This window comes from Bos taurus, chromosome 12 (genome assembly GCF_002263795.3).
Source record: "Bos taurus isolate L1 Dominette 01449 registration number 42190680 breed Hereford chromosome 12, ARS-UCD2.0, whole genome shotgun sequence".
In the NCBI taxonomy this organism is placed as follows: Eukaryota; Metazoa; Chordata; class Mammalia; order Artiodactyla; family Bovidae; genus Bos; species Bos taurus.
Window position 1 is genome coordinate 13027426 of NC_037339.1, and position 13925 is coordinate 13041350.

A 13925-nucleotide genomic window follows, 5' to 3' on the forward strand; every position below is an offset into this window, starting at 1 on the left:
TTTATGCCGCCAGTTCAGAAAAATTGGATATTGTTTGTATATGTATGTGTGTGTGTGTGTGTGTGTAGCAGCTGGCATTCTCACACATACCACACCCCAATAATATAATGATTAAAAAACTAATATAGATTCCAAAATCCTGTTCAGTATGACTGTGTTTTCCTAAAACATTGCAAAACCTTTATAGGTAATCGTTTTAACCAAGGATGCTTATCTTAGTGGTTCATACCTCCTGTGTTCAGCTTGGTGGCTTTTGGTTCTTTCTTCCTCCTGTTGCTGTCGTTTAAATTCCAGTAATTCACCCTAGGAACATTAAAATATGGTTTTCAGTTAACATGGTTGTACAGAAGACACCCAAATTAATTACATATTTAACCTTAGCTAGCACAATATTTCATTTTTGAAACTTTTACTTAAGTGCCATTTCCATGTGAAATTGTTTTCTTACATAACTAGGTAGCAAAAATAATTGTGCCTCAGCCAAGTAATAACTGTGAGTGTAAAACTGTGAGATTAAAAAGGGAATGTGCATGTTCAAGCTATTAGACCATTAGGTACAACATACTCAGGAGAAAACGCAAAGTGAGCCAAACTCACCTGTGTCTTACAAAGAAAAACAAATCCAATTAGTTTCCTTAAGGAATGTTACACAATACTATTTCTTGGTAATTTCTTGAGCTTCTTTTTCCCAACAAATCCACAGCTGCTTACAAATACATATTGGACTCAACTCTGTAGAGCAATTCCATTAGAAACACATTTTCCATCCTGGAGAATAATCACTCACCTCTCATTGACTATGCTATGCTATGCTAAGTCACTTCAGTCGTGTCCGACTCTGTGCGACCCCATAGACGCAGCCCACCAGGCTCTCCCGTCCCTGGGATTCTCCAGGCAAGAACACGGGAGTGGGTTGCCATTTCCTTCTCCAATGCATGAACGTGAAAAGTGAAAGTGAAAAGTGAAGTCGCTCAGTCGTGTCCGACTCTTAGCGACCCCATGGATTGCAGCCTAACAGGCTCCTCCATCCATGGGATTTTCCAGGCAAGAGTACTGGAGTGGGGTGCCATTGCCTTCTCCGTCTCATTGACCAGTTATTTCTAATACTAGCAGAACATGGGAGTGGATGCTTTGCTTCAAATAGGCGGTCATGTTACTCCAACTAAATCTCTAGCTTCTGACATTCTGTCTTCTTGGAAGAGTCAGCAACTTCCACATTCAGTTACTGTGCTCACAGTATCAAACCAAACAACTAGGTTGCCAGAGAATCTCAATACTCAACTGCCTACACCTTGAGGCGGACCAAGTTATAACCTCATGTCACAGGCAGAAAAAGGCAGAGGGAAGTTATCAGGCCCCTGTCATGAGTTAGTGCCTGAGTGAAAGAGGTTTTCCGACTCCAGCACTAACTGACAGAGAAAATACAGCCACCTCTTGATAAACACACAGCAGCTTGTGTATTTTTTTTAACCTCCAAACTTCCATGATGAAAAGTATAAAGTAAGTTCAAAATTCAGATTGATATTTTATTCTTTTAGTTTTATTCTAAGGCCTTCCAACATTGTATAGCCTGCAAAATAAAGACTGGTTTCTTATACTGTGATAATCCAAATAAGCTACACATTAATCCCTAGAGCCAGACATCCTGGAATGTGAAGTCAAGTGGGCCTTAGAAAGCATCACTACGAACAAAGCTAGTGGAGGTGATGGAATTCCAGTTGAGCTATTTCAAATCCTGAAAGATGATGCTGTGAAAGTGCTGCACTCAATATGCCAGCAAATTTGGAAAACTCAGCAGTGGCCACAGGACTGGAAAAGGTCAGTTTTCATTCCAATCCCAAAGAAAGGCAATGCCAAAGAATGCTCAAACTACCGCACAATTGCACTCATCTCACATGCTAGTAAGGTAATGCTCAAAATGCTCCAAGCCAGGCTTCAGCAATACATGAACAGATGTTCAAGCTGGTTTTAGAAAAGGCAGAGGAACCAGAGGTCATTTCCAACATCTGCTGGATCATGGAAAAAGCAAGAGAGTTCCAGGAAAACATCTATTTCTGCTTTATTGACTATGCCAAAGCCTTTGACTGTGTGGATCACAATAAACTGTGGAAAATTCTGAAAGAGATGGGAATACCAGACCACCTGACCTGCCTCTTGAGAAACCTGCATGCAGGTCAGGAAGCAACAGTTAGAACTGGACATGGAACAACAGACAGGTTCCAAATAGGAAAAGGAGTACGTCAAGGCTGTATATTGTCACCCTGCTTGTTTAACTTATATGCAGAGTACATCATGAGAAACGCTGGGCTGGAGGAAGCACAAGCTGGAATCAAGACTGCTGGGAGAAATATCAATAACCTCAGATATGCAGATGACACCACCCTTATGGCAGAAAGTGAAGAGGAACTAAAAAGCCTCTTGATGAAAGTGAAAGAGGAGAGTGAAAAAGTTGGCTTAAAGCTCAACATTCAGAAAATGAAGATCATGGCATCTGGTCCCATCACTTCATGGGAAATAGAGGGGGAAACAGTGGAAACAGTGTTAGACTTTATTTTTTGAGGCTCCAAAATCACTGCAGATGGTGACTGCAGCCGTGAAATTAAAAGACGCTTACTCCTTGGAAGAAAAGTTATGACCAACCTAGATAGCATATTGAAAAGCAGAGACATTACTTTGACAACAAAGGCCTGTCTAGTCAAGGCTATGGTTTTTCCAGTGGTCATGTATGGATGTGAGAGTTGGACTGTGAAGAAAGCTGAGTGCTGAAGAATTGATGCTTTTGAACTGTGGTGTTGGAGAAGACTCTTGAGAGTCCCTTGGACTGCAAGGAGATCCAACCAGTCCATTCTGAAGGAGATCAGCCCTGGGTGTTCTTTGAAAGGAATGATGCTAAAGCTGAAACTCCAGTACTTTGGCCACCTCATGCAAAGAGTTGACTCATTGGAAAAGACTCTGATGCTGGGAGGGATTGGGGGCAGGAGGAAAAGGGGACGACAGAGGATGAGATGGCTGGATGGCATCACCGACTCGATGGACGTGAGTTTGAGTGAACTCCGGGAGATGGTGATGGACAGGCAGGCTTGGCGTGCTGCTATTCATGGGGTCGCAAAGAGTCAGACACGACTGAACGACTGAACTGAACTGAACTGAATCCCTAAAGCACAATATTTAATTCTAATTTCTCCTGAGCACCAATGACAAAGGAAAAAGAGTATTCATTCAGTCACTTCGCAAGTATTAAATGCTGAGGCTTGTGCTAGAGACTTACTTTTTCACAGTGGCATAAAGTCTTTCACTTTAATTTCTGTCACTGTATAAGCATAGTTTAAAAATCTACCAAGCAACAGTACTACTTATACTAGGCTTATATTAAAATAAAGGAAGTCCCAGTCTTCCCTCTCACCCATACAATCATGTTCAGTATTTGTGTGTGATTTCATCTGTCAATTGTCTTGTTTAAAGCATGAATATTCTTCTGTTTCTTAATTTAAAAAAAAGTAGCATTATCATTTGGCCTCCTACCATGGAGATTTACATCTCTATTACTACCTCCATCCCAGTGCCCACTTCCCTTCCTGGTACACCACCATCCTCATCCTTCATCCTGATAACTTTAAGTTTCACTGTGGTGAGGGAAGAGTCCTAGGGGTCTTACCACTCCTCAGCTAGATTTCCAAGTCACCCTTTTTTCAACTCTAGCCCTCCGAGATGCCAGGTGCCTCTAATTCCACATCTGTATCTGGACTGCTTCAATATCAGTATTACATTTCTTGAAAATGAGTTCTGCCTTCTCCTGCTCTTCCTACCAGCTTCCAAAATTGTGCTGATAACATTTTTTGCTACAGTCTCCTGGTCTGCATTTTTGTTCTACATACTGGCTTATGCCTTAAAAAAAAAAACATTCCCTTTATTTTCTTTTTAGGGGATCTAGGGAGAGCGGGACTGGAGTTAAGCAAATGAAATGTTGTGAAAGTGCAGTGTTTAACCAGACCTTAATATTCTGAAGCAAAAATTACACTGGAATTCTGTTACTTGATCCTCACAACAATTCTCAAAGGTAGGCAGACAGTGTTTTTTGATGAATGAATGGATAAACATTATTACACTTGCTTTATAGAAGAGGAAACAAAGGATCAGAGACTCAGTTTAAGTATTTTGTCAAGGGATAAATGGCTCCTAAGTAACAAATAAAGACGAGAGCTTGGACATTTTTGTACCTAATCTATAAAAATGCATCCAGTATAGGCTGTGGAGATAAAGGATAACTTGTCATTAGTTAATCATACTCAAGAATAAACAGCCACATCTAGAACTGTAGAGCCCATTACACTCAAAAGTTCTAGCAGAATCTATCTAACCTAAGTTCAAACCTAAATCCCTCTTGTCAAAGGATGCTATTTTTTCCCACTTATATTAACCCATTTCTCCAAGGAGCAACTTCTGTATCCAGCCATTCCAAGTTTGATAACATGAACCCTGGACAGGCTAAATTAGGACATCAATCCTAGATATGAGACAAAAGAGTTTTTTAAAACCTTTGAAGCATATATTTTATAGATGTGTATTACCACATATTTCCTTAAAATAATTTTTAAGATAATTTTTTCAGCCTTGACAAAAATGATCCTTAAATTTATCTGGTAAAAGATAAATTAGCAAATAGCAATAAAAAAATTCCTGAAAAAAAGAAATGAGTGAAAACCAGCTTTCCCAAATATTCAAAAATATCATGAAACTGCAGGAATTAAAACAATTTGATTGAGTTCAGGAAAAGACTTACTGCATGGAAGCACAGCTCACCATAAGTTGTTTTGCTAAACCCTCACAGAAGAGAGAGAGCAGTGAATGATGATGGACTAGCTGACTACTGTGAGAAAAAATCAGAGCAAGATCCTTTATTTTTATATCAAAATAAATTTTACAGAGCCCCAGGACTTGAACTTAAAAGATGGAACCGTATAAGTTGCCAAAGGAGGCATGGGTAAGTTTATTTATAAACTTGAAATGAGGAGGGTACAGACTCAGGAAATAGAAGGATTAATAGATTTGGCTACATCAAAATTCAAAACTTCAACTGGGATAAAAACTTAAAAAGATGTTTATGGCACACATAGGCTAATTCAGTTACTCTTTCATTCAGCCATTCAGCAATATCTGAGTGCATACTGTGAGGCAGGCTTGCATCTATGTGATGGGGATACAATAACAGGACAGACAAGATCCTTGCTCCTTAAGAGTTTATATTCTAAAAAAAGAGAAGACCATGAATAAATGAGAAAAATATCCACCGATAATCCTATGCAGAGGATTAAACATGCCGTTGTGAGGCTCAGTGACTCAGTTCTTATTTTAGGTGGAGGCTCAGGGAAGGCCTGAGGAGGAAGCTAAAGACCTTATATAAACCAATAAAGAAAACACAGACACCGACAGAAAAAGGGCCAGGCAAAGGAAGAGGAAGTTGGCAGCTAAACCACAGAATGCGTGTACATTTAAAAATAGTCATCATTTTCACACATAGTCAAAGAATATAAACCAAAACAATGAGATAAAGTTTTTCTTCTTTCCTGTTGACAAAAACTAGAAAAGTTTGATAGAGAATCAGGTACCTTCCAGCATTTTGGTGGAGTGTCTAAGTTAATAAAAAAATAGTTTTTGGAGAGCAGCAACCATAAATATGTAAAATGTACACATCCTTTGCAGAATGTTCAAAGACGTGTAAAAGGAGAGGCGCATCTGAATTACTGAAACAGTTCAAGTTGAAGGGAAAGACTTCATGCACATTTACAAGGACCTGGCACAGTAAAGTACGGCATCGCCCACACGATGGGGTATTATGCAACAGGTCCAAAGAATTAGACGGATGGCGGCGGGGGCGCCGATGACAAGGCCTCTAAGACACATTAAATGGTAAAAGTGATGTTCAGAGCAGTTTCGAGGGTACTGTTCCATGTAAATAGAAAAGATACACATATATCCATTTTTAACTTTTATATGCTGGTATACATATCTTGGCACCCCACTCCAGTACTCTTGCCTGGAAAATCCCATGGATGGAGGAGCCTGGTGGGCTGCAGTCCATGAGGTCGCTAAGAGTCGGACACGACTGAGCGACTTCACTTTCACTTTTCACTTTCATGCACTGGAGAAGGAAATGGCAACCCACTCCAGTGTTCTTGCCTGGAGAATCCCAGGAACGGGGGAGCCTGGTGACTGCCATCTATGGGGTCACACAGAGTCGGACACGACTGCAGTGACTTAGCATAGCATAGCATGTACATGTCTTAGACATTTTTATGCTAAAACACATACTAAAATGTTAATTGTAACTATCATTGGAGCTCAAAGCATGGCAGGTAGGTAGGCAGAGGGAGGAAACTTTAATATCGTAAGTAGTGTTTGTTGTTTTAATCTTTGAACCATGTGAACATTACTTCCTCAAACTATCAAGAAAGGTTTATATCTGTGTGGGGGACCATTTCTGTTTCTTTCTGCTTTCCTTTATTTAAAAATCCCAATGGATATCTAGTTTTTAATACACAAAAATGTAAAAGAGCAAAACAGTACATCATGAAGCCAAGAACTGTCAGGGAAGGCAAAAAAAGAGGCCAGGAAGAGACTAGCACAGAGCCTGCTGTTACAGAGGCAAGGACAGGGGAGGGAAGAAAACAGAGCAGGAGGGAGGCAGGAGGGGAGTCGATGAGGCACCACCACGCAGGACCACGACCCCAGGTGGCAGAAGGGGGTGCTCGCGTTCCGCTGCACTCGGGATTTTTATTCTACAAGCAGCAAAGCGTGTTTACTAGGGAGAGAGAGGCTGGTTTTCCTTTGGTGCCACAAAGGATAATTTCAACTAATTAATTTCTTCTGCTGAGCTGACAGCCACTGCAGATGCATCTGCATGCTTTATAAGCATATTCCTGGGTCGTTGATGTGGTTCTAACCCAGAAGTGCAACACCTCCTTGGACAGATACAAAACAAGTCGTTCCTGTTCCAAGGACTGAGCTTTGGACACTAAGAAAATAAAAATGCTCTCCAAGTCGGAGGGACACGACACAAAGCATCTGAGACACTGTCAAATCTTGTCTCACTCAACACATATTTCTGAAGCACCAACCATTCTCCAGACACCTGGATTCAGGCTGAGATACAGATGCAAAGAAGACCCACCTCCAACCTGAAGGAAACCACAGAATAATGAGGACGACAGACCCGGGAAACAGCTGTGACATGAAACAGAAAGAAACGCATCACTGGACACAAGTTCAAGCAACATGACAAGAGAATAAGAAGGGATGCAAACTAGAGACAAGGAGCAAATGTTCCCGAAGGTTCGATATTTTAAATGTATCCATGAAGGCTCCCAGGGGAGAGAACGTGTGTCTTCTCACTGCTCTGCTCGCCTCCCTGCATTCAGACGGCGCTCCATCGAGAGAAGGTACGTAAGTCCTCTGATAAACAAAGTCTCGTTTTGGAGATGCTAAAGCAGAACCTCCTGTAAACACTGGCCAAGTCAGATATGTGTGTTAGTCGCCCAGTTGTGTCCAACTCTTTGTGACCCCATGGACTATACCATCCATGGAATTTCCCAGGCAAGAATACTGGAGTGAGTAGCCATTCCCTTCTCCAGAGGATCTTCCCGACCCAGGGATTGAACCCAGGTCTCCTGCATTGGAGGCAGATTCTTTACTAACTAAGCCACCAAGTAAATGTTTAGTAAATAAGGACAACACTGCAAATGGTGCCAGTCTGTGCCGGTCCTGCTGGGACTGCTCTTGCTGGAGGAAGGGCTAAGATGAAGCAGTGCTGGGGGGACCAAGCTAATGGCAAGAAGTAAGAGTCACCATTTCCTGCCAGGGGTTACGGAAATCACTTCTCTGCGTTGCATTCTACCAAAGGCTCGACTAAACAACAAACAGGTGTGTACAAGGCCAGCTGCGTGAGAAAGCTGATGAGTTTAAAGGCATGTTCCAAAGCAAGGCTGTGGTAATCGGAGGCTAGGACAGGGTCATTTTAAAATCATGTTTGAATTCCAGTGGGGCATGTTCTGACATGGTCAGCCTGACTGCATTATATGTAAACATTAAAGTGTCATCACCATTAAAGCAGACATGCTTCTCCCAGGAGAGAATGTTCTCTCAACTCAACAAGGGGAAAAGGATAATGGAAGCGGGAGAGTTGATGCCATGAACTTCAAGGACCCCCACCTTTGGATGTTTATAAAAATATTTGTTCTGGAAATTCTAACCTAATGCTTTTTAGTGTTATTTGATGAAAAAATCTTCTAGTGAAGGGGAAGAAAGCTTCAGTATTGCATGGGACAAGGTTCAAGAATGGTTTTAGCCAACTTGATAGGACAAAAATAGAAAAGAAGTTTTATCTAATTATTGGAAATAAAAGTTATTATTTATGGATGAGAGCAATCTGTACAACCCAAGACAATCAACTAAAAATTGCTTAGAACAAATGGAATTAAATGAGCTGGCTTCCTTTGTGGCTCAGCTGGTAAAGAATCCACCTGCAATGTGGGAGACCTGGGTTCAATCCCTGGGTTGGGAAGATCCCCTGGAGTAGGGAAAGACCAGCCCACTCCAGTATACTGACCTGGAGAATTCCATGAACTGTAAAGTCCATGGGGTCGCAAAGAGTTGGACATGACTGAGTGACTTTCACTTCACTTCACCTCATATATATATGACACACAAATTCATGAAGCATTCCATATGTTTTAGGGCTTCCCTGGTAGCTCAGCTGGTAAAGAATCCACCTGCAATGTAGGAGACCCCGGTTTGATTCCTGGGTCGGGAAGATCCCCTGCAGAAAGGGATAGGCTACCTACTCTAGTATTCCTGGGCTTCCCTCATTGCTCAGATGGTAAAGAATTCGCCTGCAATGCGGGTGACCTGGGCTCAGTCCCTGGGTTGGGACGATTCCCTGGAGGTGGGCATGTCAACCCACTCCAGTATTCTTGCCTGGAGAATCCCTCATGGACAGAGGAGCCTGGTGGGCTACAGTCCATGGGGTCACAAAGAGTTGGACATGACTGAGCAACTAAGCACAGCATAAAACATATATGTAAGAATCAATAATGCCCTCAAATGTTAGTAAAAACTAATGAGAAAATAGGAGATAGAGAGATTTCATCAAAAAGCAACAATATAAAAAATTGCTCAATCCCTAAAAAAAAAAAAAACAAAAAAAAAACACATCCAAAACCCCCAAACCTAAAAAAGCCCCAGAATACCTGAGACCTTTCCTGTAATCCTTTAACGATAATTTGAATAAAGTAGAGATGGCTGATGCCCCTGAGTGGTAAAATTCAATACTGTAACAACTACAGTTCTGTCCAAATTAATTAGTGAGCTTAATGCAATTCCAGTAAAAATTTCAGTGGAATTTGAGGTAGTTTGAAAAACCATATCTACACTTCAACTGAGAGAATAATCACAAGATTAAATAAGAAATAATTTGTGTGTTTGCTGGGGTGAGGAGGGTTTATATTATTAGCTATTAAAGAACATTACAGACTCCCTCGTACTGCTGCTGATAAGAGGGGCAGCAAAGGACTCAGACAGTATCAAATTCTAAAAAGTTTCCTAAAATAAAAGTCTTAGACCTAAAAGGTATACATCTATTCTGAGGAAATAATCAGAAATGCACGCAAGCTGTATGGATAGGATTGTTTATATTTAAAATCAGCTTAATGGGAGGTTTAAAATAGTTTTTCAGCAGTAGAGAAGTTGAGGATTTTGAAGTCTGGAGTACCATGCAACAGTGACTACTATGCTTCAATGATGTAAGAATGTGCTTATCTATGTGAAAATGGAAAAAAAGTGATTATAAAAGAGAGTCTGGGTGAGTTTTGAAGCCTGCCTCTTCTCTTGTACTTTGTACGGATTACTTTCTCTTTCTAAACCTCATTTGTTATGGATGATTGTCGTGCTGTCTACCTCATGACACTGGAAGATTACCTGAGAGCAAGCACATGGAGAGTTTAGCTTATGCCTGGCATGTGGTAAGCCTGCAAATGTGACCCGAGGTGGAGAGAAGCAGCTACAGTCTCTGCATGTATGGAAACCAAGAAATGAAGTAAATATACTGACATGTTAAAGGAGCTTATCTCTGGGTGGAGAGTTTTTATGAGTGATGATTATATTTTTCCTCGTAATTTCTATACTTTGACATTTTCCACCATATAAAAGCAACTTTTATGATAAAAAATATTTTTTAGAAGTTGGAAGAAATTTGATAGGAAGTATTTCTGGGTGGGAGATAGAGAATTCAATGACTATTGTAGCTGAAAGTCCATTTCTTTATATTAAATAATGACAGAATTAACAATAACTAGTAAGAGAGGGGGGCTTCCCAGGTGGCACTAGTGGTAAAGAACCCGCTTGCCACCTGAGCAGACGTAAGAGACCTGGGTTCGATCCCTGGGTCGGGAAGATCTCCTGGAGAAGGGCATGGCAACCCACTCCAGTATTCTTGCCTGGAGAATCCCATGGACAGGGGAGCCTGGCGGGCTATGTTCCATAGGATCGTAGAGTCGGACATGACTGAAGCAATTTAGCACAGCACGGTAAGAGAGGAGTACACATTATTAATGCTATTTTTTCACTCTCCTACTTTACCCATGAGTATTTACTTCCTTGGATTTGGTTGGTTTCCTCTCAATAATTTGAGCTCTATTTCCACTTTTTCTTATAGCCAACGTCATCTTTATTCTGGGGAAAGGCATTACTGTGGGGAGCTGCAGAACCAAGGCTCCTCTAAGCTATCCCCAGCCCCAAACTCTTCTCTTTCTACAGGGGATCTTCCCGACCCAGGAATCAAACTGGGGTCTCCTACATTGCAGGTGGATTCTTTACCAGCTGAGCTACCAGGGAAGCCCTAAAACATATGGAATGCTTCATGAATTTGTGTGTCATATATATATGAAGTGAAGTGAAGTGAAAGTCACTCAGTCATGTCCAACTCTTTGCGACCCCATGGACTTTACAGTTCATGGAATTCTCCAGGTCAGTATACTGGAGTGGGCTGGTCTTTCCCTACTCCAGGGGATCTTCCCAACCCAGGGACTGAACCCAGGTCTCCCACATTGCAGGTGGATTCTTTACCAGCTGAGCCACAAAGGAAGCCAGCTCATTTAATTCCATTTGTTCTAAGCAATTTTTAGTTGATTGTCTTGGGTTGTACAGATTGCTCTCATCCATAAATAATAACTTATATTTCCAATAATTAGATAAAACTTCTCTATTTTTGTCCTATCAAGTTGGCTAAAACAATTCTCGAACCTTGTCCCATGCAATACTGAAGCTTTCTTCCCCTTCACTAGAAGAGTTTTTCATCAAATGACACTAAAAAGCATTAGGTTAGAATTTCCAGAACAAATATTAGTTGGTGGTAGGAGCTGCAGATACTTTTATGTTGTTCACTGTTCTAATATTTTACCACTGAGATTAATGTTGGTTGTTTGTTTGAAAGACTATATGAATGTTAAGGGAAAAAAAATTATCTCTAGCTTACCATGTTTTCTTTTTTTTTTTTTAACTGATAGATTTTAACCTACCAATGCCTGTTTTTGGCAACTACAGAGGTAGTCAAATTCTTTTTCTCTCATGATCTCTTTTTCTCTCATATTTCGGTCTTCCTTTGTGGCTTAGCTGGTAAAGAATCCACGTGCAATGCAGGAGACCTGGGTTTGATATCCAGGGAAGATCCCCTGGAGAAGGGAAAGGCTACCCACTCCAGTATTCTGGCCTGGAGAATTCCATAGACTATATAGTCCATGGGATCGCAAAGAGTCATACACGACTGAGCAGCTTTCACTATCATATTGCAGTGATATAAAAAGTTATAATATATAGGTAGTCATCTTTGCACTCCTAGAATAAACTTAACTATGTAAATGATATGAGAAACAAATCCCATTAGCTAGAACTTTCTTTCAGATGTTAATCTCTATAAATCTGTGAGTGTGTCCCTTTACCAGGTTGTGACATCATGAGAATGACAATTAAATTATATTAATTCTAAATTATTTCATCTTTTTCCTTGCTCTGAAACAACTTGTAGAACACAGGAAAAAAATGTGTTACTTGAAAATTCTAATGAACCTGCCTGTAAATTTATCCAAATTTAGCTTGTTAAGGGAAAGTAATTCTCAGAAAACTTTAATCACTTGCATTTTTGTCTTTATTGTAATTCTTTGAGTCAGTTTAGAGTTTTACATATTCTCATAAAACCATTCACTTAATCTTCTCTAAAACTATGGTTCTAGCCCCTCATTTATACTGTCATGTATTTGCATTTTTACTAATATTTTCTTGATTAGACTTACCAGAGATTTGTTCATTTTGTCGACCTCATCAAAGAAGAAGCTGTTGAATTTTTATAACAGCTGTTTCTTCAAGTTTTTTTTTTTTTATTAATTTCTGTTCTTAATTACTTCCTTCAGTATTTTTTATTGTTCTTGTTTTAAATTCTTAGGTTGGATACATTAATTTGTTTCTGTTTGAGTCCTGACTGGATTTAAAGTTGTGATTTTTCTTTTTCTGAGTACGGCTTTGCGAGGATTCCCTATAAGCTGCTCTCACCATAATTTCTAACGTAGTCTACAATCCTTTTCTCTGTCATTGAATAATTTAAATATGTTTTCATGGTTTGTTTTTACTTTCCAAATGACTATATAAAATCAATAACCATGCAAAATCAGTAAGTGTACTCAACCTATCAGAAAAATTTTAAATTACTTGTAGGCAGAAAAGGGATAAAATAAATTATATGGAGAAACAAGTATGCAGGATCAACTGGGTCTGAGTTAGCTGTGTTTCTAAAGGAGATCTGAGAGAAGCTAAAGATGACCAGGTGGAGAAGTGCTTTGAGAGGAGCTTGACAGTGGGTTCTTCGTCTCCCATGCTGGCATACACAGCAGCCCGCACTGACATCGTCCCCTAGGTAACACAGAATGGAGGAGGGGCTCTGAGCTCAGAGGAACAGGACAGTGTCCCAGTACATGCTGACCACAGGAGAACAAGAGGCTGCCACATGCAGAAGATTGGCTTCTGTATATCTTAACTTGGCCAGGGCCTTCCTTGGTGGCTCAGATGGTAAAGAATCTGCCCCAAGTACAGGAGATCTGGGTTCAATCCCTGGGTTGGGAAGATCCCCTGGAAAAGGGAATGGCAACCCACTCCAGTTTTCTTGCCTGGAGAATCCCATGGATAGAGGAGCCTGGTGGGCTACAGTCCATGGGGGCGCAAAGAGTCAGACACGGCTGAGCAACTAATACTTTCACTTTCACGTGTCCAAAGAAACATGAGGAGATAACCAAGAATCACCAAACATGTGAGAGACAAAACTACATGAGATAAAACTTACATCAGAAAGGAAAAAAATACTATTAAAATAGTAAGTAAAAAATGTTAATGATTGTATAACTGCCATTAATGAAGAGATCAGAAAGGATATTGCACTTATAAAGCAGAACACTGCTATGAAAAAGTAAGTCAGCAACACTGGTAAATAAACAAATTCAATGCAGGGGCCAAATAAGCAGAATGACGAAATGATTCCAGGAGCAAGATGATCTAGCGAAAGGTTCTCCCAGAATGCAATGGAAAAGGCCAGACAGGAAGTATAAGACAAATGGTTAAGAGAGACAGAGGACATGTCTAGCTAGAATTTCCAAAGCTACTTGATACATATCCAAGAAACAGGGAGTAGGGTTGATAATAGGGAAGAAATGTGAAAAGAAAATAGAAATTTTTCAGAACTACAGTAAGACATATTTTGAGGTTAAACAGGCCAACAAAAGGTAATACAAAATTAAAATCAAAACCACTAAGAAATTTCTTACGATAGGGAGGAAAGGAGAGGAGAGAAAAGAGGAAAAGTAAATAAACAGGACAGAAAATTCAGAGTCAAG

At 40.3% G+C, this 13925-nt stretch overlaps 1 protein-coding gene across 1 annotated transcript in view; it reads right to left on the minus strand.

The window, feature by feature from the left end:
• EPSTI1 (epithelial stromal interaction 1) overlaps positions 1-13925 on the minus strand; it is a 100008-nt gene that overhangs the window by 12065 nt on the left and 74018 nt on the right. Inside the window, exon 9 of the mRNA XM_002691775.6 lies at positions 230-303. Within this exon, the coding sequence (XP_002691821.2) occupies positions 230-303 (74 nt within the window). The remainder of the gene's footprint in view (positions 1-229; positions 304-13925) is intronic.